General features: G+C 41.3%; 1 protein-coding gene across 1 annotated transcript; it reads right to left on the minus strand.

The window, feature by feature from the left end:
* Positions 1 to 808: 808 nt before the first annotated feature.
* SCAMP2 (secretory carrier membrane protein 2) lies at positions 809 to 25,968 on the minus strand. Its single transcript, XM_075273731.1, has 9 exons — positions 25,828 to 25,968; positions 12,427 to 12,507; positions 10,586 to 10,672; positions 9,060 to 9,171; positions 8,394 to 8,522; positions 7,611 to 7,773; positions 6,924 to 7,025; positions 6,728 to 6,845; positions 809 to 1,797 (listed from the first exon to the last, which is right to left on the minus strand). The coding sequence occupies exons 1-9, from the start codon at positions 25,882 to 25,884 to the stop codon at positions 1,651 to 1,653; spliced, it is 996 nt and encodes a 331-aa protein (XP_075129832.1). The 5' UTR covers positions 25,885 to 25,968; the 3' UTR covers positions 809 to 1,650.
* Positions 25,969 to 26,115: the final 147 nt, after the last annotated feature.

Below are 26,115 nucleotides of genomic sequence, written 5' to 3' on the forward strand. Positions count from 1 at the left end.
TGAGCAAAACTGACTCAGCACTGCTAAGTCTGCATTCGCATAGGAATGCATTGGCCAGCCTTCGGCCAATCAGCGCTGGCTCTGCCGGAGGAGGCGGAGTCTAAGGTCGGACCTGAATGGAGACTGGTGTGGAGCTATCTTAGACTCCGCCTCCTCCAGCAGAGCCAGCGCTGATTGGTCGAGTTCCGTACTCTGGCCAATCAGCACTGGCCAATGCATTTCTATGGGGAAAAGTTAGCTTGCGAAAATCGCAAACTGACAGGGATTTCCATGAAATAAAGTGACTTTTATGCCCCCAGACATGCTTCCCCTGCTGTCCCAGTGTCATTCCAGGGTGTTGGTATCATTTCCTGGGGTGTCATAGTGGACTTGGTGACCCTCCAGACACGAATTTGGGTTTCCCCCTTAACGAGTTTATGTTCCCCATAGACTATAATGGGGTTCGAAACCCATTCGAACACTCGAACAGTGAGCGGCTGTTCGAATCGAATTTCGAACCTCGAACATTTTAGTGTTCGCTCATCTCTAGTGCTAACCACTGAGCCACCGTGTTACAGCTGTTACTTGTTTTTTTTCTGTAGAGAAGCCAGGAGTAGATTTAGCAGAAGGGAAAAGCATAGATACTTTCTTTATATTTTCCATTACTTTTCAAACTACACTCAAAAAAAAAAAAAACAATGCAAAAAGTGGAAAACAAAGCAGCTATTCCACAACGTGTTGCCTTATCCTATGGGCCCCATATCTCATTACAATGACTAAGACATCAAAACCTAACAGTGAAAAAATGAAGTATCCATACTGATTGTAGAAAATAGATTTATTTAGATTTTCACTCATTAGGCACTGTAGGGTGACAACAATTACATTATACAAAGCTGGTGCAGTCAGTTCACTGCCTACAGAGCAGTTATTTAACTGTATTTAGTCTGTAACTTGTACCTATAAAAAGACCAACCATTGCCCGGGCCTGGACATTTACACAGCAATTGTATTCTTAATGCCAAGAAAACACTGTAAATGAATGGCTTGTGTGCCAGCATGGCACAACATGGGCAGAAGGGATCATAGGCAACAACTTGTGTCTTCAAGGTTTAAAAAGCATCATTCCTGGAACGGCCAAAGGGATGTAATTACCGTAATATGAATCACCATCTTAAAATGGCTTTTGCAGTAAACATAAAAATTCAATGCCGGGAAACACGTACAAGAGGAGAAGACAGATAAAACAACAACAAAAAAAAAAAAAAAAAAAAAAAAAAAAAAAAAAAAAAGGAAAAGGAATCTACATATTTTACATCTCAGCCTGTCCAATCAGAACAAGCAGTCCATTACCACAGATTGTTGCATTTTACATACATCATTCATTCCCCATTCCGGAACAAAAAAAAAAAAATCTGCCTCAAATAAAAAGGAAAGCAAGTAAATTAGTTTTTCATGTCTAAATATATATAATTTATGTACATATATGTAGAATTTCACAGTCTCTTGGTGGAAATGGCATTATCTGGAGTGCTCGGTAAGACCACCAGAGGCAAAAAATAGAGGAAATTGCTTTATAGAAACAATGAATTTCTTCCTCACAGAAGTAGTAAAAGGGATAAGGGAAATAGTCAGAAGTGTAAAAAAAAAGAAGTAATGGAATCAAGATGCTCAGTTATCCTGGAATGCCCCCCTGGCGGCGGCAGTGGCGGCTCCGGCAGCTGCGTTTTGAACTGTACGATTGGATAAGATGCCCTGTGAAAATTCTTCCTGTGCTCTCTGGAAATTTGCACCTGTCCTGCGATACATTGAGTGAACCTGCAAGAAACATACACACTTTAAAAGCAGAGAAAACTCCAAAAACATGCATCAGACTTAGAGACCGTAAGATTAAATCTGCATTATCCATTTACCATCTATTACTCCCCTTTATCAGTCAGTTCTTTGATATTCACATTATTCAGATGGACTACATATAGGAAGCCCATAAAAATACCTACCTTTAATCACCAGTTCTGGGAACTTTAGAAACATTTACATACAGTATATAAATTAACCCCTTCCCGACATGCGCCGTAATAGTACGGCGCGTGTCGGGTCTGTAACTATGGCGACCGCCCGGGAGCCGGGCGGCCGTCATAGCCGCCGAGTGTCTACTGCTTTAAGCAGTAGACAACCGGCTCTAATGCCTCCGATCGGTCCCCGGACCGATCGGAGGCATTAACCCCTCCGGCGCTGCTGTCAAAGGCGCCGGAGGCGCCATTTTCCCGGCGGCGCATGGGCGCCGCCATTTTGGCAGGGATCGCCGGCTCCTGGAGCATGCTCCAGGGCCGACGTCATGTTGCAGTGACAGCCGGGAGCCTTGTTAAAGGCTCCCAGCCGGTCTGCAAATTCTCTCTTTTGCAGGCTGGTGTATACAGCCTGCAAAAGAGATGATGATTTTTTGCAATGCATTGCAATGCATTAGCATTGTAATGCATTGCATTAGTGATCAGACCCTCTGGGGTTCAACACCCCTAGGGGGTCTAATAAATGCAAAAAAAAAATAAAATAAAAAGTTAAAAAAAAATATAAAAAAATATAAAAAAAAGTATTAAAAGTTCAAATCACCCCCCTTTCCCTAGAACAAATATAAAAGTAGTTAAAAACTGTGAAACACATACATGTTAGGTATCCCCACGTCCGAAATCGCCCGCTCTACAAATCTATAAAAATATTTTTCCTGTTCGGTAAACGCCGTAGCAGGAAAAATAGTCAAAAGTGCCAAACCGCCGTTTTTTCACTGTTTTGATTCTGATAAAAATTTGAATAAAAAGTGATCAAAGCAATAACGTTTCCCGAAAATGGTAGAACTAAAAAGTACACCCGGCCCCGCAAAAAAAGACGCCCTATGCATCCCCGTACACCTATGTATAAAAAAGTTACGGCCGTCGGAATATGGCGACTTTTAGAAAAAAAAAAATTTTTAACACCGTTTTGGAATTTTTTTAGGGGTCAAAATGTAAATAAAACCATATAAATTTGGTATCCCTGGAACCGTACCGAAACACAGAATATAGGGGACATGTCATTTTGGCTGCACAGTGAACACCGTAAAACCAAAGCCCGTAAGAAAGTCGCAGAAATGCATTTTTTCTTCAAATCCACCCCATTCTGAATTTTTTTCCTGCTTCCCAGTACATTCTACAGAATAATTAATAGTGGCATCATGAAGAAAAATTTGTCCCGCAAAAATTAAGACCTCATATGACTCTAGGAGCGGAGAAATAAAAAAAGTTATGGGGTTTAGAAGGAGGGGAGTCAAAAACGAAAATCAAAAAATGCCATCGGCGGGAAGGGGTTAAAAAAACTGGCTGATATCGGTTATAAGAAGTACTTCTAAGCTGCTCTTTTAGATGTAATGTTGTATAACAATGGCCAGAGTGTTTCTGCACTGACAGTTTTACTGGGCTTGTCTACAACTTTATATTAAAGGGCCAACAATATCTGATTATACCAACATCTGTAGCCACCAGATCTGCACAATGTACACACACATTGGCGTTCATCCGGGGCCCTATATTGAGACCTTCATCTTGCTTTTTACACACCATAGCTACAGGTATATTATCTGATTTCCCTTTGTGGTTTGATGCATTTTCTTTGTAGTAGGCTACTATTGTGGTACATATTTATGGCTCATTTGTCTAACACACATTCTGTGGTTATATCTTGTTAGTTCAGACTTGCCTATAATATTATTATCACATTTTATGGTGGGCATTTTGGTATATATTTCTGTGTCTGTCTAGCACACATTGAGTGATAATACTTTGTTAGTTCAGATTTGCCTTTAGTGCTACTATTATATTATATGGCTGGTACTTTTATATTACTTTATACCAATGTCCCTTTATAGTATAACTTCCTACTACAATATTGATTGTCTAGTCATGATTTTTGGTGCATAGTTATATTTTCAAGTGTATGCTGCGTTACAATATCTACCGATTTATTACTCAAAATGTATTACCTGCATACATATTATTTTGTCTGGTTGCCCCTTTTGTGTTGTGTGTGTTTTTTTGGCTATTTCCATCTGCCCTGCTGAATGAACTTTTATTGTTTATCAATAAAATTTATATTTTTATAAATATATGCTGATTGAGTTTATTTTTTTGGCCATTTTTCTATGGTGTTTCAGGTGTTTGTAATGTGTATGGCCTTGCTGAAGTGAGGGAATGTTCTAATTTTGGTTCAAAACAGTATACAGAGCCATCTGCTTCCACCGCCATACACTATGCAAGTCCATGGTTGACACAGCTGAAGCCCAGACAAAATTATATCGATCACCTACCCAAAGATCGGCCATAAATAGCAAAGTTTGGACAAACCCTTTAGCAAGTAATGCCAAGACCTTATTCACACGTCAGTGTCTGGCATCAGGAAGCACAAGTTAAATCCAGGTTGAAAACACATAAAAGGTATAAATCTTTCCATTATATCTAATCTGTGTAGTCTATACTAAGATTTTGACTTACAATCACCAAAACACCTTATACGAGAATAAGGTATTTGACCTATCATTTCAAGAAAATTTAACAATGGTGCTTTCACAATTGCCATCATAAAGGAAGTCACAAACTAACAAAGGTTCTCTTTCTTAAATCCACTCCTAACTATTGGCTGATGATAAAACAAAAAAAAAAAAAAAAACATATCAAAACAGCACAAGTGAATTCTGCCCAAATAGCTAGAACTCATGCATCCAATGAGTATGTCTGAGATCAAGTAAGGGCTCGTTCACATCTGCGCCCGGTCTCTGTTATGCAGGTTTCCGTTTCCTGCACAAAACAGACAGGAGACGGAAACCTGCAGGACTCTTTCATACCCATTCATTTGAATGGGTTTGAAAGAGGTCCGGCCGTGAGCGGTGGTGAGCGTTTTATGCTCTCCGCCGCGAAACAGTTTTTTTTTTTAAAATCGGACATGCAGTACTCTGTGTCCGATTTAAAAAAAAAAAAAAAGAAACAGTTTTGCAGCGGAGAGCATAAAACGCTCACCACTGCTCACGGCCAGATCCAGTCTGACAGCTTTCCATCTTCTGCATGAAGAAAACCGAAAGCTGAGAACGGAGACCCGAACGGAACCTAGAGTCAGTTAAGGGGACAGAAGTGCCCCAGACTCTGCCCCCCAGCAACTCTGTCCCCACATTCACATCCGTAGAAGCAAAATGAGTTACTACAATTTACTAAGAAGATGCAGGTAATTGTCAGGGTAGGATATTTTTTTTTTTTTTTTTTAGCTTAAACATTTTGTAGGAGGCAAAATTCCTTTTACATCTAATGCAAAAAAAAAAAATAAAAAAATAAATAAATAAAAATTGAAAAACACACTAGCATTCAAACTAGTTCGGTTTTTCCATCCCAGAATCAACTTGAAAAACGCGGAGAGAAAAGTCATGCAAGCTGGTCTCTCTGCATTTTTCAAGTGGAAAACCCACGGACCCCATCATAGTTTAAACTATAATGAGGTCCGAGGGTTTCCACAGGTAACCGCTTTTTAAGCGGATTAGGTTTCCCTTCTTTGGATCCCCAAGCAGACCCAAAATACAGAAACGTGAACACTAGTGTTAACCTAGCGTCACATTGATTATGCTAAGACAGGCTCCCTCTAGCGCAGCGGTTCTCAACCTGTGGGTCGAGACCCCGGCGGGGGTCGAACGACCAAAACACAGGGGTCGCCACATACCTCCCAACCGTCCCTGTTGGTGGGAGGTATGTCCTGGTTTCAACTGATCGGCGCCCGGAGGACGCCGATGAGTTGAAAACACAGTCGATTAAAGCAGGAGCTGACACAGCCAGCTCCTGCTTCAACGCTGTGCTGCGGCTTCTGTATGTGTAGCCACGATGTGATGACGTCACATCGCGGCTACAACTGTATGAGTGAGTGAGACTGAGCGGGCAGCGGGGAAGCGTTGGAAGGCGTGTGTTTTTTTTTTTTTTTTTTTTAAACATTAAGGTGGAACATAATGAAGGGGCAGATGAAGGGGGGACGGCATGACACTGGGGGCAGAGACAAAGGGACATGAGACTAGGGAAGAGATGGGGGACATGAAACTGGGGGAGAGATGGGGGGGGACATGAAACTGGGGCAGATGAAGGGGTTATATGAAACTGGGGCAGATGAAGGGGTTATATGAAACTGGGGGAGAGATGGCGGGGGGACATAATGTACGGATGACTGTAGGAGGATAATACTGTGTGGGAGCACATGAAAAATGAATGAGAATGGGTGGAGTCATATTTTCTCTCTCTTTCTAATCTTCAAAAGTTGAGAGGTATGCCTAAAGCCATCAGAAAATACATATTTCTGATGGCTTTAGCCACTGAGAAGCCGCGCTAGTGTCTGCAGCAGCGCTATTCAGCTGGAACGCACGCAGTTTTGGACGCGTGTTCCAAACTAAATGGGGTCACCGCAACATGACGAACTGTATTGCGGGGTCACAGCATTAGAAAGGTTGAGAACCACTGCTCTAGCGGCAACTGCTGGAATGTTATCTTTTAAACCTACAGTAGGTATACGCAGGGTATTTCTGTATCAGAAAAAGAAGCACTGTATGCTAAGAGATTGATTGATTTAACTTTCTTTTTATAGTTGAAACTAAATTTTATAGACAAAGACAGCATTCAGGAGTTCAACTTTTTTTTTCTCTTTTACAGTTTGCTCAATGAGAGTTAATATGTAATGTAATGTATTTCAGACTTACCTTCTTTAGCAGGAAGAGAGATAATGCAGCACACACCGTGAAGAAACATGCCACAATCATCATTATCACAGCAACCGCAGTGTTGACCTTCAACATGGTCAGAGCCATGATCCAGCCACTGCAACAAAGACAACGTGAGATCACTATGAAGAACGGTACGGAGGAGGAAAACCATGAGGAGGACGTCAAATCTTACCTGTCACCCCAGTGAGGGATGCCTACTGCTTGTATGATATAAAAGATGATCTGACAGAAGAAGATGAGGAAGAACGCAAAGAAGTTGAAGGAGCTGTCTGTCCTGTAAAAACATGGTATCAAGCAGGTCAGATGTACATTTCTGATATTACTGCCTACATCTAAGATTGATTTTGTGGACTGGACAAAAATATAGGCTCAATGAGGCAAAACTTTACTGGACAATCTTAAAATGTGGCAAGTTTATCACAGAATGTTTAATAAGAATCTGGTCATCTTTACACTAAGGAAAGTTCATCCCACTATTATCTGGCTTAGCGTGCTCCACAATTTTGATACAAATTTACCCGGTGATCACGTGAACACCTAGGCCTGTAAAGGCTGCCACATTGGTGACTTGTATGCTGGACAAGGACAGACTGTTACAAATTCCCTCTATCTGCTGCTCAGGGTTCCTAGCTCGCTCTATGATAGCTGTACACCTTGACATGACAAAGCTGTATCTTTAAAGCAGTGACTCCAAAAGCCTGCAGACTTAGGATATATGGTACTTGCCGTTAAAAAAAAAAAAAAAAAAAAAAAAATCTTTATTGCTACTTGTATGTGTGGATGCTAGGTTTTTCTCCCTTGCTGTTTCTTACACAATACCAGATACACCCAATATTCCTAGGTATGAAGAAAAGATTACCTGAATGCTTTGTAGATTGGCCGGTACCAGCATAAGAAGGCACATGGTGTAAACAAAATAAACCACAAGATGGATAAGCCAAAATCCACACCTCCAACTTCAGTATTAGCGGTGAAATATGCCAAGCAAGCCAGAAGGTTAAGCAGAAGTGTGACGGAGTGAACTGGAGAAAGAAGCCATATTCAATTAAATCTTTCTGCTCATATTGGTTTTAAAACATCATTTTTGCAGACAAGCCACCCATCAGAACAGTGTAACATCTAATAAGATAGAACTACATAACCTCTCCACCAACAGAAGGTACAGCCTGGCTTTGCTGAAACACTCACTTTACCTGCATTATATCCGTTAATCATGTGGGACACCTTTTATAAAGCCTTGAACATTTGTGAGGGGACAGGTGGATTTGAAGTACACCTGAGAACACCACCACATCTAGTGCATTCATATATGTATTTTGTGTACTGCTAAACACTACAGAACCACAATTGCTCATTAATGTACAATTTACAAAGTAGTAGAATCCAATGGTCCTGTACATGCTTGTAGACTTAAGCAGCTGCACAAAATCATATAGCTGCTGAATCAGACAATTAAATAAATACATTTTAAAAAAGGCCCAATCCTGAAGAGTTAACCTTCTAGTTACATTTTAAAGGGGTAAAAATGGTCCAGGTGAAGGTCCATTTATAAGATCAATAAAGAACCGAGGAATTTACTGGGGTCAAGCAAGCATATAGCGTAATACAATTCCCAGAATGAGGATCATAGGCAGGTACTCACACATCCACAGGTAGTAGAGCATTTTGCAGGTGCGCTGGTAATCAGCCGGGATGTCTGCTGCAAAGTCCTGGTAGAAGCAGGGTTTGATGGGACACTTAGAGGGAAGAGGGGGCCAGTTATTCTGTCTTACTGCAGAAGGAGAGAAAGTTCGTCAGGCGGACCTCAAATTGCTCAAGGTCCAATTGCATTTTTTTCAGTTAATACTAGTCATATCTTTCAGAGGAATTATAACAGTAAGTGATACAATTACAGGTCATATGTTTTATGACCTAGCATAATGTACTGTAATTTAATTACATTATACTATGAACACACACACTAAATTAGTCTAAGACAGACTTGGTAAATTCACATGGCAGAAACCTTTTCCGCACAGTATCCTGCGACGGCATGTAGATGGGTCAGGGGTTGGGCTGAGTAGGTAGGAAAGGGCGGGATAGCTAGAGAGACAGGGAGGGGGAGTGAGGGGTTAGTAAGAAGGTTACATAGCAGAAAGCAGAAGGATGTAAACAAAAGAAGGAGACACCAGGGGCCCCTAAAGACACCCAGAAATCACTCAAAACACACTAAAAAGTATATGGGTGTATTTATTAACCCATTAATAGTACAGAAACCTTCCCCCCTTACTTCAGAATAGACATATAAGCACACCCTCAGCATACTCACAGTCAATATTTACATTCCTTGTTTCTTTTTCCTTTCGCTCAATCTCAGCCGCTTTTCTATCCAGCTCCTCTTGTTGTTGCAGGAGGCTAGCTTGTGCCGCTGCTGCTACTGCCTGTAGGAAAAAGTATAAGAGGGAAAGAATAAGCAGATAATATTTTTTTGGCTTCTGTGAAATGAAAGAAAATGAGAGTACATTCATCAAGACCAGCCTTAATTTTATATGGCTTATAATATCCATTACGCTAGCAAAAAGATTTTAATTCATGCGGATACTGCACCTCATCAAGAATTAGGAGTGTTCTCCCAGTGTCATTGCAATTAATCCATGCCAGCTACTAGCTGGTGAGGAATTTGCCTTCATTTACACTACTTTTGTGTTTCAAAGATTATTAAAGGGAGTCTATCATTGGCAAAATCAATTTTTATTAAAGGCTATTCCAGGCTTGGCTACTTAGGGTTCAGGCTCAGCATGTTTGTTCTCTGCACAAACGAGTGTACTGAGCTGGTGCAGTTTGCTTGTGTAGTTCTAAGCATTGCTGAAATACTGAGCACGCATTTAATAAAGATGAGGCGCAGAGTATGGCTGTACACTCAGCCACTTCGGATTTGGGCCGAGCATACAGTGCATCTTTATTCTCTGCATGTTCTGTAGTTCACCGCATTTGCAAGATTTGACCAAGCACACATCAGAAGCTGCTACAGATGCAGCTAAGAAGAGGAAGAGGCGTGATTTTACAAGGAGGGTGCGTTGATTTAACCAAGCGGAGGTGTTTAAATTTGACACAGCTGTGCTCCATGCAGCTTATTTACATATGGCTAAAAACTTGATATAGGACCAAACACACACACAAAAAAAAAATAAAAAAAAATAATAAAAAAAAAAAAAAATTATATTATATTATATATATATATATATATATATATATACACACACACATATACATATACACACACATATACGCACACATACAACACTAGGAAGTTGAACAAAAAAAAAAAAAAAAGTATGCCTGGAATAGCCTTAATAAACGCTATTGGAATTTATGCTCACTACAGGGAGTCTAGCATTGACCAAAATCATTATTTTACATAAGGCACATTTGGTGGACCAATTCACTTTAGGAAAAGCAGTGATGCTAAAATGTCACATTTTGTTGCATTTTATATCAGGCTCAAATTGTAACCACAATAGTAAGTCAACCCCAAAGAAATAAATGCCAGTGTTCCTGGGGTAGAAGAGACCTACAAGTAGAAATTCACCAAGTTAAAGAGTTCAGAATACAAAATAAAATAAAATTCAGTGCTCAAATTTTGGGCCCTGCATGCAATGTTCATACTACATGCTCAAATGTAAACTGTGACCAGGAAAGGATTATGTACAAATCCCAAAAGTGAATAGACTTATTAAGAGGCGATAAACATAACCGAACTGTTAGGACAGTGATCATCTTTAGCCTCTGACAGTAGGACTGCTAGCGTGAAGGTTACATGGCCTAGGTTTTCTCCTTCAAACCCTGATAAAGTACCTGTGGAGATGGTTCTACGGATGGCTGTAAAACAGCAGGCTGAGAAGGCATCACGGGCTGTATGGGCACAGTTTTCTGATTGGTCGTCTGTAAGCAAACAATAGATATAAGACAAATTAACAGTCAGAAATAATGGCCAATTTCTATGAAAGAACTGTTGGCCTTAGATTTGAGATTTTCTTGCATTTAGCTGTACATCAATAATGACCAACTACTGTAAGGACCCGTTCTAACGGAGTAAACACACATGTATTTTGACAAAATGCACGAGTAAAAAATACACATGTAAAAATAAGACTCCCATTGACTTTTTTTTTTTACACGTGTAAAAATACACATCAAGACACATGTAAAATGTCATTGAAGTCAATTGGAGTCTTATTTTTACACATTTATTTTGCCAAAACACACGCGCGTTTACTCCGTGTGAACGGGCCCTAAGCCTTCTCACTATACTTTGCATTCAACAGACATTGATCACACAGTGTAACATATTTCACAAATGGAAAAAAAAAAACAAAAAAAAAAACAAAAAACACAAAGTTCTCAAAAGGAGAACAAAAGTAATAAAGTGAAAACGGAGAATCAGCTAGGACAAATCCATTCCTTGTGACTAGAGATGAGAGAGTAGTATTCGATCGAATAGCTCGCTCCCATAGGGTGCATTCACACTACTGATACACTGCCTGATTCTGAACATTAAAACACGTTCAGAATCAGCACGTATAAAGCAGTTCCCATTCATTTCAATGGGAAGTACTCGCGTGTACGGCTAGCTCTGCTCATTCCAAGCCGTACACGCGAGCACTTCCCATTCACTTCAATGGGAGCGCTCGTAGTGAAAAAAATCAGCCCATTCATTTCAATAGGGAGCGCTCGTATGCTGGCTCCCATTGAAATGAATGGGATCTGCTTTATACGCGCTGATTCTGAACGTGTTTTAACATTCAGAATCAGGCACCGTATCAGTAGTGTGAATGCACCCATAGGAATGCGAGTAAGTGGCTGAACACCAAGGGGTTAAGTGCATCAAATATTCACTGCGCTTAACCCCTTGGTGTTTGGCCGCTTACACGCATTCCTATGGGAGCGAGGTATTTGATTGAATACTACTCGCTCATCTCTACTTGTGACAATGTAGGTAACTCAGAATTCTGTGGAGAGTAGGTTTTGGGGCGCAGAAAGGAACTCACGCAACATATAGAGGAAAGAAGGTTTCAGAGCTCAAACAGATTTTGACTACTCTTAAATAGTTTATTGAAATGCAATCCAAATAAGGCAAGGTTCACATATGCATCGGTGTCTGCCGCAGAATCTGCTAAAAATTGGATGACTCTTCTCTCCGCTAGTTTCAGTATAAAAACAGCGAGTATCTGACGGACCACGGCATAGCCTAAGCGATCCATTGGTGTCTGCAGATAACTGCTGCTTTAGTGGGTATACTCTCCATTTGTTTGGGCCCGCCAGGAGAAATCACAACACAAGTGTGAACCTACCCTTAACAGGTAACATTTTGGTCCCAGCTGGACCTTTATCAGAGAATGTGCAGGGTAACAATGGAATTTCAAGAATAAATATTAAAATATAAACTACACAAGTGTTTAATAGCTGTATCTAGATGGTCAAACTAAATACTATATTTTTTCTGGAATTTCCACTGAGTTACCTTGCACAGACTGTCTGATTAAGGTACAACTAGGACCAAAACGTTACCCATTTATTTGGACTATATTTCAATCAATCATTTAAGAGCTGTTAATTGCTGCCTGAATGCAGACACCTTTTTTTCACTATATTCATTGTGGCAGTGATGTGTTCACAGTAACATTACCGATACCCACCAAGCGGGAGTTTTCAGAAAAAGGGTTGAATTCTTCAAGGTTCCCATGGCCACTGCTGGTGATCTGTGTGACTGCAGGATCCTATAATACAAAAAAAAAAAAAAAACTACCGGTATATAAATTTTTAATTTTTTAATATAATACAGATATGTGTATATAAACATTTATTACAGTATATATTGATCTATTCAACACATTTTACGTTATATATATATATATATATATATATATATATATATATATATATATATATATATGAGTGTCTGTCTGTCCTTTATGTGCGACCAAGCAACTGGACAGATCTTCACCAAATTTGGCAGGAAGGATTAAAGGGGTACTCCCACGTCGCATACTCACCCGTCTTCGTTCCTCTAAAATCTTTTGTCTTCCGGCTTTGTTTCGTCATTGGTGGGCGGGGTCACATATGCAAAGCCAAGCGGCGAGATGCCGCCGGCCCTGCGTGCGCGCTCATACACCAGTCTACCCTTCACAATGCAAATACAGACCCGACACCCTGCGTGTCTGTATTCGCATTGTGAAGGTTAGACTGGTGTATGAGCGTGCACGCAGGGCCGGCGGCATCTCGCCGCTTGGCTTTGCATATGTGACCCCGGAGCGGAACAGCATCGCTTCTGCCGCTGCTGTCTTCATGCAGGGCAGAAGCATAGCGATGTGCCTGTGCCGGCGTCTAACAGTCCCCAGCATCTGCCTATTACAGCCGATGCCGGGGAGTGTTAGACGCAGGCACAGGTGAAGCCAGCAACATCGCTATGCTTCTGCCCTGCATGAAGCCAGCAGCGGCAGAAGCGATGCTGTTATTTCGCTCCTCCCCCCCCCCCGGAATAGCAGCATCGCTTCTGCCTTCATGCAGGGCAGAAGCATAGCGATGTTGCTGGCTTCACCTGTGCTGGCATCTAACCCTGTATTGGTGGCCCCTTCCCCCAAAGGGTAAACTACCCCCCCCCCCCCCAGGCTCGCTCCCGTGCACTTAGCCCCTCCTCCCTCCCCCCTCAGAGCAGGCTGACACATCACTTGACTCAGGAGCAGCTAGGTCAGGGCTGTGGCCACAAAAAAATGAATAAAGTGAGATAGTGGCCAAACAAAGCAGTTTTGCTGAAGCAGTGTATTCAGGAAAAGTCTTACATTCACATTAATAAGCATTATAGATAGGATCCTTGTGACGGGACAACCCCTTTAAGACGAGGCCTCAACTTGCTCAGACGTACTGTTCTGGAGATACAGTATTCCCAAAACAATGACCCCCATTAGCCAATACAAACCTGCAAGTCTTTCACTAATATTCCAACTGCAATACACACGGTCACTCTACATGTACAATGCAACACTAATATCCAAACAGATACACGCATCAGAGGATTAGATACACACGCCAGCGTACAGTACCACACGCCGGAGGATTAGATATGCACGTCACCATACAGTACCACAAATCAGAGTCTGCATAACAACCGATCACAGGTTTTCACTGATATCCAACCTGAGGTACACAAGATCTCATGACACTTATGGACACGGACAAACACACATACACACACAGAAACAACATGCAAAATACACCAGTGCAAAACCAGGCAGTTCTTATGGGGCCACTATATAAACAAAAATTAATTATACCCGTGCAAAGTCGGGTCCTCCTGCTAGTATATTATATAACAGTTTCAAGTGGAAGAAGAAATAGATCACAAAGTAGACCAGCTCACAGTGATCTTTCAAGCAACATATCATCCTGTGAAGTACATGCAAGACAACCCAGGAATTTACAGGAACTGGAGACTTTTTGCTAAGAATGGGCATCTTTACAATATGAGAAAATAAAGAGCCTCATCTACAACTACTGTACCTCAAAAGACTTCAAGCTGTCATTGATGCTAGAGGGGGCAATACACAGCATTAGGAACTGGGGTATGTGAACTTTTGAACAGGTCATTTTGATGTTTTTGGTTGTCATTATGATTAAAAAAGAGAAAATACAGAAGATTGACAATAAAAGTCTTCAATCAACCATTAACCATGAGTGGAGAAAAAGGTCTTGTGTTATTATTCATATTCACTCAAGAGAAGCCCCCCCCCCAAAAAAAAAAAAAAAAAAAAAAAAAAAAATCTGCCGGGGTATGTAAACTTAGCATAACTGTACATTTTTCCTGCAACATTACTCAATTTGTAACTTGCCCTTTAAAATAATACTTCTCTACAAGTGTTACTGTTTGCATATACAACAAAAATAAAGTGTAAAAAAAATAAATAAAAAATTGGAATTGGCCTGGTAAATTTTGGGGTGAGGCTGCATCAGAAGGGGTAAGAAGGGAAGCGTCGTCAGCCTATATGCACTATAAAGCAGCCACTCCCTACATGCGATAACTGGTTTGCCCAGTGGATGACTCACATATGACCTAGTGACATAATGCAGCATAGAGATATAGCATATGATCTACCTGAAAGGAGCAGACAATATCGACCTTCCTGTGTGTATATTCTAGACATTCGTCACCTATCCTGGCACGCTTTCATTTCTAAAAGTTATTCACTTTTTTGCTTTAGGCTATTGGACAAGTGCTTTAATATTCCCTTCAGTACAACTAAGAAGCCCCTCCAAAACACTGTTATATACACCTAAACTTTACTTCTCTTTTGCAAAGTCATATAGACCTTGTCTGGTTCCCACCAAAAACCAGATTAATCGACTTCTGGAGTGGATGGTAATTCAATATGAAGATATTGCAGAGTATTTCCATATGGAAGCCGTGTCAACAATAAAAATGCTGACGATTTTAAAGCTGGCAAAAAGTTTCACATTCTGTGTAGATTTTATCGCAAATCCTGTGATTGGGGTATTAAATAACATTTATAAGTTATAGCAGGGATTCGGTCAGGATTTAGGCATAGAATCTACAACTAAATCCTGAACATGGTCTTTCTGAAGTAATGACTAGTGAAAAACGTGGCCATGTTGAGAACTCTGGCACTGTTCAGCATGATCTGCTCTATATTAGAGCCATAAACGTCATGTGCGGTGTATACTAGGAAAGCTTTATATGCACTTGTCGCCAACTAGACTATGGGTGCAATTTCAAACCATATATGCATTAGGGGACCATATGTGAGATTAGAATATATTACGCAAGTACAGGTCTATAAAGAAGATCTAAAGAGCAAAGAGTGTTGCTTTATTTCCGTATACTGGAGTTGTCAGAACACATGACAGTATGTGAATGTTACGTCCAGAGTTCATAGTCAGATCAATGACCTTATGTCATATGATGTTTACTCAGATGGGTGGCAGTATAATGACATGATGTGCTAAACTTAACTGACATGCCAAGATGGCTGGCTACAGATGCTTTACACATCCAGGGGAAATGTGGGGTAATAGTTACCTGCATTGCTCTGTTTCCTCGGACACCAAGAACACTGTATTATACAAGACTGTTTCAAACGTAAAAGGAATACTACGTCAAGTGTTCTGGAGTTTCTCATGAATGTACGATTTAAAAATTGTAGACAAAAGTTAAACATTTGTGCAAACAGAAAAGTTTTGCAGATTTTTAAAGATTTCGCTAACCATCTAAGGCCTGGTTCACATATGCATTGAGCACTCCGTTTGGGGAGCCCGCTTGGGGATCCCCCCAAATGGAATACCGAACACATTAAAAAGCAGTGAGCAATGAAAGTACACGGACCCCATAGACTATAAGGGTGCATGCACAGGATGTAAAGCGGCACTGATTCTTGCACGATAACTCGTGTAAGGATAACCGCTGCAAAACAGAATCCCATTGACTTCAATGGGTTCTGTTTAGCGTGCGTAACACATTGAAAGTAAATGGGTTAAAAAGCCTCCCTTTGATTTCAATGTGTTACGCGTGCTAAACAGAATCCATTGAAGTCAATGGGATTCTGTTTTGCAGCGCTGATCCTTACACAAGTTATCGTGCAAGAATCAGCGCCGCATTACATCGTGTGCATGCACCCTAATGGAGTCCATGTGTCTAACAAACAAGTCATGCAGAGAGGAGAGTAGTTTTTGAAGTACTTTTTCTCTCCGCACGACTTGTGCTGACACTGCGCGGAAAACAAAAGGATCCCATTATAGTCTATGGTGTCCATGTGTTTTCATTGCTCATGGCTTTTTTAATGCCTTCAGCATTCTGTTCGGGAAAGGGGGGATCCCCAAGCGGACTCCCCAAACGGAATACCGAATGCAGATGTGAACCAGACCTTAGTAGTGATTCTATTGGAAGGATCAGTTATCAATGGATATGCAATGCATGTATGCAAGAATTTGGACTTGGTTGGAGAAAATCTTTAAAGCTTTGCAAAACTTCATTATTTAATTTACAAAAGAATAAAACGACTATTACTTGTCTACAGATTTTAAATATGTTTACATTGCAGAGAATACCCCTGTGTACATTACAGTGGAATCAGGAGGGGGTTGTTTTGACCTTCCGACTCCATAGCTCTGCTTGTGTACCCTCCTGGCGAAATACTGCATCAAATTGTGGCAACATAAGACACCATAAACAGATATCTTTTGGGAATAATGTGTGTCAAGCTGGGATTCTGTAGACTAAACACCCACTTAAAGTTTCTATTCCTGGACTCTATGGGAAGTAGCATGTAGCTTCCTGGCTTTGCATTTGTTCAGGCAGAAAAACAAACATCTAAGTAAATTTTCACAAAAGCTGTAGCTAAAATACATGGGTGGTGCACATCCAGCATATTACTGTGATGCACGGTCATTCTTTAAGTGACTCATTTACAGGTGTATATTATATGAATATCATATTCCCATCATGTACATCTTGTTCATAGATAAGCAGCCAAACGAAAAAGTGATAAACATTGACTCACAAATAAAAAAAAAAAAAAAAAAATTTAAGTAAAGTACAAAACAGACGACGTGTTTGTGTCTCACAAAAAGACAGTATAAAATTATTACTTGCATTATCAAAAAGGTCACAGTCCACAGAGTCCCTAGACTAGATAAAGGAAGAACACTGAACATCTCAACTGCCATATAATAGAAAGCATATTACATTTGTGATTCAATATATATGATATTAAAAGGGTTGTCACATAAAGCCAGCCACGACTCAAATGCGGACACCCTGAGCAGGTACCACTGTCACCAGGTATGCATTGCATGGAGAGCTATGTCATGCTTTGAGTCCCATGCAGCCAAATAATGTCTAGCTAAAAGCAGGCTTTTCTGGTAATAGAAGCGAAGCTGTATCCACAGATGTCAGCCATTCTCTAAATAAGCATCATGAGACCGCCCCTTTAAATATTTACCAAATGGAGTTATCATTAACTGCTCATACAGATGAGTCTATTCCCATTTCTCTGGGTATGAGATTTTGTACTGGCACTAGAAGTTTCCATATTTCTGGACTGGTGTCAGGCTTTCTGGGGTCTCACAATGATTGTAGAGTAAAGGGAGTGGGCACGACCATAGCCACTGCTCTGATGCCATGGAGCAGATTCTAAAAGCCTAGTGGTCCACATAAAATAAGCCAGTAGCTCCTGGATACGCTCCAGGATTGATAAAAAGCACAGCTGTGAGATTTAGTAGCCTGACGAAAAATCTCCAGCTGATGTGCGACAAGTAAATATTTAGCAAGTCATGTGGAAGTGGGAAGTAATAGCCGGCTGTAATTCTGCTGAGACATGGTTTCATTAGCGCGCTGGGAGGGAGGTCCTGTTCTATCTATAGACGCCAGCTAATAATGGGTGTTCTGCACAGTGATGAGAAACGGCAAGGAGTCAGTGTACCAGAATGCAAACACTCTGCTCCTTCCATCCATGTACATGACAATACTGTAGCATAACCTGATAATACTCCTTTATTGTTCAGCTTATAACTGTACACAGATCTCACACTCCAGCCTTAAATTGGTAGAAGGTCTGCTGAACAAATGCTCAAGTGAACATCTGTTAAATCACAGACTACTGGGGTGGGAAGGGATGGTGAATGAAGGTACAAATGATCAGTGATCAATACTGGTGATGGCACCAAGTAAATGGAACACCAAATGAGTTATTGGGGCCCTTGTCAAGCAGAATATCTACCCTTGTAAATGTGGGGAAGGGGGAGGGGGAGGGATGAAGTCAAGAGTCCCTGTAAAATGCAATATGCACCCCAACATGACCACACAGCGTCAAAAGCCTCCACATTATGATTAAGGGAAGCAGTTAGATGCTCCATACTGTGAAAGTCCTTCATATGAACAATGAGCTCCGGGCCGGTGGGAGGAGAGGTCCTCCTACAGTGGAGAGCAATAAGGGTTTTGGCAGCAGTACAGAGTTATAGAAATAATTTAGAGGTCTGCTTGCCTCACATATGCACTCTTATTTTAAACATAAGGGAAAAACAAAAAATTGTTTAAAAATCCATCTTGTAAATCCACAAAGGAGCAGAGTCCAAATCCAAAGATCTGCAAAGGAATGGCATACGGTGTAGATTTCAGAGCAGGGGTGAAAGGGATTTCTATAATTAATATACCTATTGCCATTCCTATATTCTATGGAAGAAATATGAAAGTAACATGTACGGTTACACGGGAGGCAATAAGACATGCCAATGGGGGCATCAAATGAAAGGGAGTCATCTATAAACCGCTATGCACTCCAAGTAGGGATCCATTATATCCTGGAGACATTACCTTGGGCCTGTTTACAGTAATAGCAGGCATGCAGTGTACACATCCAAAATATATCCACCCTACAGCTTATTAAACATGCAGATAACATTCCAAAGTTTACTAAATAAATGGCAGTGGGAAGGATTAGGTAATGGACAAGGTTTGACTGCTGCGGTCACAGATCTACACGTGGCGTGTGCAGAGCTAGGTGTGACTTAGTTGTCTAAGGTTTCTGAACAAGTTTTTCCTGTGCCGCCATTTGAGTAATGGAAAGTCTGAGGACCCGAGTACATCAATTTTTTTTTTTTTTTAAAATGATTTGCATTATAGATGAACAAAATTCTGCAAGAGAGGAGCTTTCTATTGAGCTAAAAGAGATAGAATCAAAGAGGACAAGTTCGCCTGTAAGGCCTGTACCAAGTACTTAGAATATAGAGGGGGTTTGACAAAAACAAAATAAATAAATAAATTGGGGGGGGGGGGGTCCTTTCTAAATGCGATTTATCCACATATAAGAGGTGGAGGAATCTATGGATCCTGGTAAACCAGTAACATTAAAGATGAACACCCTGAGAGATTTATATAGGTTGATGTTTTCTGAATTAGGTCCCAAGTACTAGAAGTTTGTTTCGAACCAGAAACTTCTGTAAGAAGTCCTGCAACAAGCATTGAAGGTGCCCAGCCCACATTGATGTAACCCAGGAAAGTGAAACCAGTAACCCTCCGCCATGATTGTGCAGTTGCCCATTAGATGGGGAAGTATAGTATTGCTAAAGCCAATTCAGGTCATAGAGATTGGTTGTCAGACGTACACTGCACAATAAGGCTGCGCATGGAAGCAGCAAACAGACCATGGAGGCATGGCATTCTGTGGAGCCAACCAAGGCAGAACTGCTCGGAGAGGGCATATCATAGAAGATATGCACGCCTATAAGACCTGCAGTAAAGTTCCCTGGATTAGCTGTTTTGTCCTTATTTTCTTATTACTTCTATCTGTCGAATATCATCCGTATCCCAAATTTCTGCCAGTAAATAAAACAAAAAAACACTAAGCATAACTACTTGCCTGTGTGCATGTGTCAATGTATGGTGCATTTTGTAATATTGCATGCAATCTTATATCAATATAGTATCTTGTGTGTGGAATCTGCAAAAAAAGCCCCCTTTATTATGAATTTGAGACTCAAAAGTCACGGTTTAGACTTAGATGCAGCCCTTCTCCAGTATATGGATGTGATATTTTGGCTACAACAGATCTCATTACAGGGATAGCTGAGAAGATGCGATTCATTAGAAATATCTATATTTTTAGCCCATTAACTATAACCAGGAAACCCATGTGACTACAACTGTGAAAAAGGAACCATTACATAATAGTATGGCTTGAATCAGGTTACAAACGTTCTTTTATACAAATGTAGGATCTACAGGCAGGGTCATGTGTTGTGTGCAGCTATATTATACATTCCAACAAATTTACTAAATAAGCGTTGGTTTGCCACCGCCTTAAGTCTAATAAAGAAATGGACTGTAGCACAGACACATGACAGTGATGCGGCAAAGCCACATTAACTCCCAAGTATCCTAAGGCCCAAGTAGCAGGGTGAAACAAAAAAACACTGCGGGAAGAACACGGCAGTAACACATTGCAGGTTTTCCCACAGCCCTTTGCGTTTCAATCATACCTATAGGGTAACCACTGGTGTCTCTATAGGTTTAATTGACATGCTTCGATTTCCAAAACCACAACAGTTTTGGAAATTGCGGTACGTCCACAGCACATATTTTCTTGCAAGGTGTGGATGGGATTTGCTAGACTCCCATCCAACTTACAGCGACTGTAAAACGCTGCTTTTTTTCCCCACACGGCCAAACCGTGACATTGCGTACATGTGTCATCCGTGGTTTTTAGTCTCCCATAGGCTTCTATGGGCAAACTCTGAACTGTTCTATATTTTGTGGCGTAGACTCACAGCCTGCAAACTGATCTGTCGTGTGCATGGGCCCATAGAAATGAATTGGTCAGTGTGCCATCTGCAAAAAACACAGACAGCACACTGATCTCGACCACGGACGTCTACAATGGGCTCTAAAGTCCATGGGTGCTAGAAAGAAGAGAAGAAAAAAAAAAAAAAAAAAAGGCCCCACATGTGAGTGTAGCAACAAGTTAAAGGTAGGAAATTATGTATTTTTTCAAGCAATTAGAGCAACGGAGAAACAGTTTTTTTGGGAAAAAAAACAAACCACTATGCAAGATATCAACTGAGATTAGAAATGACAGCTTCCTTTTCATAAGTGCTTATCTCTGCCTCCTGTTTAGAGCAGTAGCTATATACATGAACATATGATAGCAGGAAAGAACACTGATACTTACAAGACATTCAATGGTTTCACAAACATTCCTACAGAAAGATTTTGCTATTACACTAGCAGACATTACATGCAGCAGTCAAAACTATCCCACTAGTTTAATGCTGCACTCTTTTATTTGGGACCTTCTCATCAATTTTAAAGGGATTCTACCACTGAAATGAATTTTTTGGCAATCACACGTCGGAATAGCCTTTAGAAAGGCAATTTGTCTCTTACCTTTAGATGTGGTCTCCGCTGCACCGTTCCTTAGAAATACCGTTGTTGTTTTTTTTTACCGGTATGCAAATTAGTTCTCTCGCAGCGATGGGGGGAGGGCACCACTGCTGCTCGAAAACATGCTCCAGCGACGTCTCCATCTTCGGCTGGATCCTCCCCTTCGTCGTCTTCCTTTGCGTCACCTTCGACGCCTGCGCAGTTGGCTCTGCCAGTGAGACACCAGCAGAGTCGAGTGCGCATGCCGGCCAGAGGCCATTTTTGGGAGGCCGCTCTTGCTCTTGTAGTTCAATACAGAATCGGCCTCCCAAAAATGGCCGCTGGCCGGCATGCGCACTCGGCTCTGCTGGTGTCTCACTGAGAGCCAACTGCGCAGGCGTCGGAGGTGACGCAAAGGATGACGACGAAGGGGAGGATCCAGCTGAAGATAGAGGTGTCGCTGGAGCGTGTTTTCGAGCAGCAGTGGGGACGCCCCTGTCGCAGCAAGAGAACTAATTAGCATACCAGTAAAAACCAGTATTTCTAAGGAACGGCGCAGCAGAGACCACGTCTAAAGGTAAGAGACGAATAGCCTTTCTAAAGGCTATTCCGACATGTGATTGCCAAAAAATTCATTTCAATGGTAGAATCCATTTAAGGGACTCTCTAAATGGGTCGCTGCATAATTTGAATTATGGGAGGATTTTTTATTTTTTTTTGCAAATCATATATTGTTTGAGTATGACCCAAGACAGCAATTTTTCAAATGCGGTCCAGAGACACCCAAAGGTTGGACACACAAGCTATACAATAAGAACCTGTGCATTAGAAGGGTCTAACCAGCACTAGAAATAAGGTGGAAGTTCAGAGAGGGAATACAATGTAAAAAGGAATAGATTTTAAGAAAAAAAAAAAAAACACTTCAGGTTGGGGCTCCACGTGGCATAAGAGTCGTGGTTTACCCACAGCGTGAAAAAGTTGGTGTTTTAATCTAGTGAAAACCTTATTGGCCCCAGTGGTCATGTGATCACTGAGGCTAATCGCAGTCTTCAGCAGGCCTCAGGGAGAGAAACGTGATGTCACAGGTAGCCACATCAAAAGCCCTTCGTTGATGCTTCGTCTGTGCTATTTTTTTTAACACGATTTAGTAAAGGTTATTTTTTTTTTTTTTTTATATGGCATGCTGGAACTATTCTTTTTCTATAAATTTGCTATTTGCCCCTAATAACAGTCCGGGGTTTTCTCCGAGCAGCCCAGGCTTTCATGCTCGACATTTATTCATCGGTATTGTTCTCTAGATGGTTGAGCGACCTGCTCTGTGTGTGGTTTTTGAACCTTTTATCAATGGAAAAATTAAATTTGCCTAAACCTTTTTTTTCTACCCGGACATCTGCTGCTGGGCAAGAGTTGGGACATCCACATACACAGTGGTTCACTCCTGCCATAATCAGCAGGTTTGGCCAGCTTTAGGCCTTGGGTCTGAAGAGGATCTGGCAACCTCTCCTGGCATATGGAGAGATTTGTTAGTTAGAAACTGGTTTCATATGCCAACCTTCCACAACCAGCGAGAGGAGTACCGGTAACTAAATTAATAAGAGACTCCACCTTCTTAATTTATATAATTAAAATTAATAATCAGGCACACTACCATGTGCAAGAATGGAAACCCATGCCAGTCAGGACATCCTATGTAACTTTTCTGGTACGAGTTATCATAACAAGAGAAAAAAAATAAAAATAAACTGAACACAACAAATACTACCTTATAACACATATCTGCTGAAAAGCTGATCTGAGTCTTCTCAATAATAGACCCGACAAGGCCTCAGATCACAGCAGAAACAGACTGGCAATTATCATTATAGTGGGGTATTCCCATCTCAAATTGATGGAATATTTTTAGAATATGCTATAATTTATGATTCTGGGGTCTGACTTCTCAGACCTTCAATGATCCTGGGAATGAAGGGGATTGAGCAGCACATTCATGAGCGATGGCATAGGCTAGTGATATGTGATCACTTTACCTTATGGAACTGTCATCCAATACAACATTTACAGACTGCCCATAAAATAACACTCTTTAGGCTGGGTTCTCACCAGAGGCTTTCAAGTTAATGGCCATTAGTTACAGCAGAATAGCATACAAGCGAGCTAGGCTTTACTACAATTAGAAGACAAGCAGAGCTGAAGACACGTTTTTGTTGAAGTCGTGTTGCTTTCATCTTTGAAAGCAACAAAAACACACTGTGTGATCCCAGACTTGTGTATTATCAGTTGTAGAAGGTTATATAACACTTCCTGGAAAAGAAAATTTACAAGAACCAAAGGTGCATAAAAGGGCTCTATAACTATGAATTTTGGCGAGGAAAACAGCTTACAAAGGTGTAAATTAAAGGGGTTGTCCAGGCAGAAATGGACAACCACTTTAACTTTTAAATCAACTGGGGGCATTGATAAAAATAAAAAGTAAAAAAAAAAAAAAAGTTCATACTCACCTGTCACCGATGCTACGTTGTGAACCTGGTTCTTCTGCTGAACAGATCTCTTCCAATTTTGCTTGGACCCCCCTTTAACAGCACAACTGGCAATCCTGGATATTCCTGTTCACTTAACATGTCCACAAGGCAAGTAACTGTTGCAGCCAGTCAGTCAATGGTGTAACAGGACATGCTTTTTTTCCCTCCCACACAATCAGTGTTATTGACAGGATTAATGTCTTACTGGACAGTCCGGATACATTTTTTGGCTGCTCATCTATAGGATAATTTCTGTTACGGGTTGCCTGTATACTATATGATCACACTGTATACTATTCTGATAATGATCAGTATAGTATACAAAAATAGAGGGTGATCATTATCAGAATAGTATACAGCGTGATCAGTATAGTATACAAAAATAGAGGGTATTCTATTCGGATAGTGATAACCCTCTATATTGATCATGTATACTATTCAGATAACAAGCACCCTATATTTTTGTATACTACACTGATCACACTGTATACTATTCTGATAATGAGCATAACTGGTCAGGTTTTAAATGGACTACTCATACACATCCAGGAAGCCCCTTCCCCTCAGATACTATAAACACACTATGGGCTACTGTTTGCTGGAATCATGTGAAAAAGTAGTGATGCCCGGGCCCCGTGGAAGTCATAGAATGATGGGTGTTCATCAGTGTCCGATATACAAGTGGCTTCCCCATCCAATGATCTATCACATTATTTGTAACCACAGCTAAGACTATGTTCACATCTACTGTACATTGGAATTTATCTAGGAGACTCTACCGCAGATTCTGCTTAAAATCAGCAGAGAGGAGTTCCATATAGTGGACTTTTCTCTCCACTAGTTTCAGTGTAAAAACGGCAGAAACCGGACAGACCCCATAATAGTCTATGAGCTCAGAGGGTAGCCACTTTTTTGGTGGGGCTCTCTCTCAATCAAAGACGGAGATACCAACCCGTGTGTGAACCTAGCCTAAAGTATTAACACTTATTTGATCATATTCTGGAGTCATTATAGTCAGGGATTGACCATCTTTGAGTTAACCTGTTAAAAAAAAACCACCATGTGTCTACAAATGGCCACTGCAGTGACCTGACTGGAGCCTGGCTGCTAATGTCACACTAACAAGAGGGAGCCGCAGAAGAGTCAACCCCAGGAGGTGGGGGGGGGGGGGTAAAATGAGGGATTGCTCTTTTTGGTATTTCACACCAGTGTGGTAGGTTTAATAAGTCTCAGGGGTGGAGGGTGGACAATTCCTTTAATTACTTCAAGCCTTCCCATTTTGAAGAACTGTGTTCCTCTTAGATTACAGACTTGACCATTGGCATCTCCTCTGTATAAACCACACATCAGAAGACCTTCTAGCCTAGAGATCCCCTTTAAGTTAGCTGTCAGCCACAGACAGGCCCCAGATATTTCACATCCAGCCTGACAAGTGCACGGTTCTGCATCACCACAGCAGGACACATTACAGCACCAGGCACCATGGGCGGCTGACACCTCCGCCACATCACACCCTACAGAAGCCGGGGACAGGCACCACCCACTTCCACCTGCCGAGACCCAGCCCCGGGCTGCATTAAGTTACCACAGTGGACTAGCCAGGTTCCGTGTGACTTGTTGTATCGCTGCGGGACTAGTTCGCTTGACTTGTTTACCTGGAAAGGATTGACTTCCACCGGGTCCGCAAAGGGGTTGGTGTCGTAGCCGGCCATGGCTCCTTCCGCGAGGGTCAAAGTATGTAGCTGGCTCCTCCAGCCGGGACTCCTCCTTGGACAGGTACCCTCCTGGATGTGACGGGGCAGTCTCTGGAGGGCGTGTCCGTAGTCTGCAACGTCTTTTGGATAGCCAATGGGCGAACGGCTAGCCAATACAGCCGCTTAACAGCCAATCATGTAGCGAGTTTCTACAAGAAGAGGCGGGTCTTGAATGTCAGGACTAACTGA

This window comes from Leptodactylus fuscus, chromosome 5 (assembly GCF_031893055.1).
Source record: "Leptodactylus fuscus isolate aLepFus1 chromosome 5, aLepFus1.hap2, whole genome shotgun sequence".
Taxonomy (NCBI): domain Eukaryota; kingdom Metazoa; phylum Chordata; class Amphibia; order Anura; family Leptodactylidae; genus Leptodactylus; species Leptodactylus fuscus.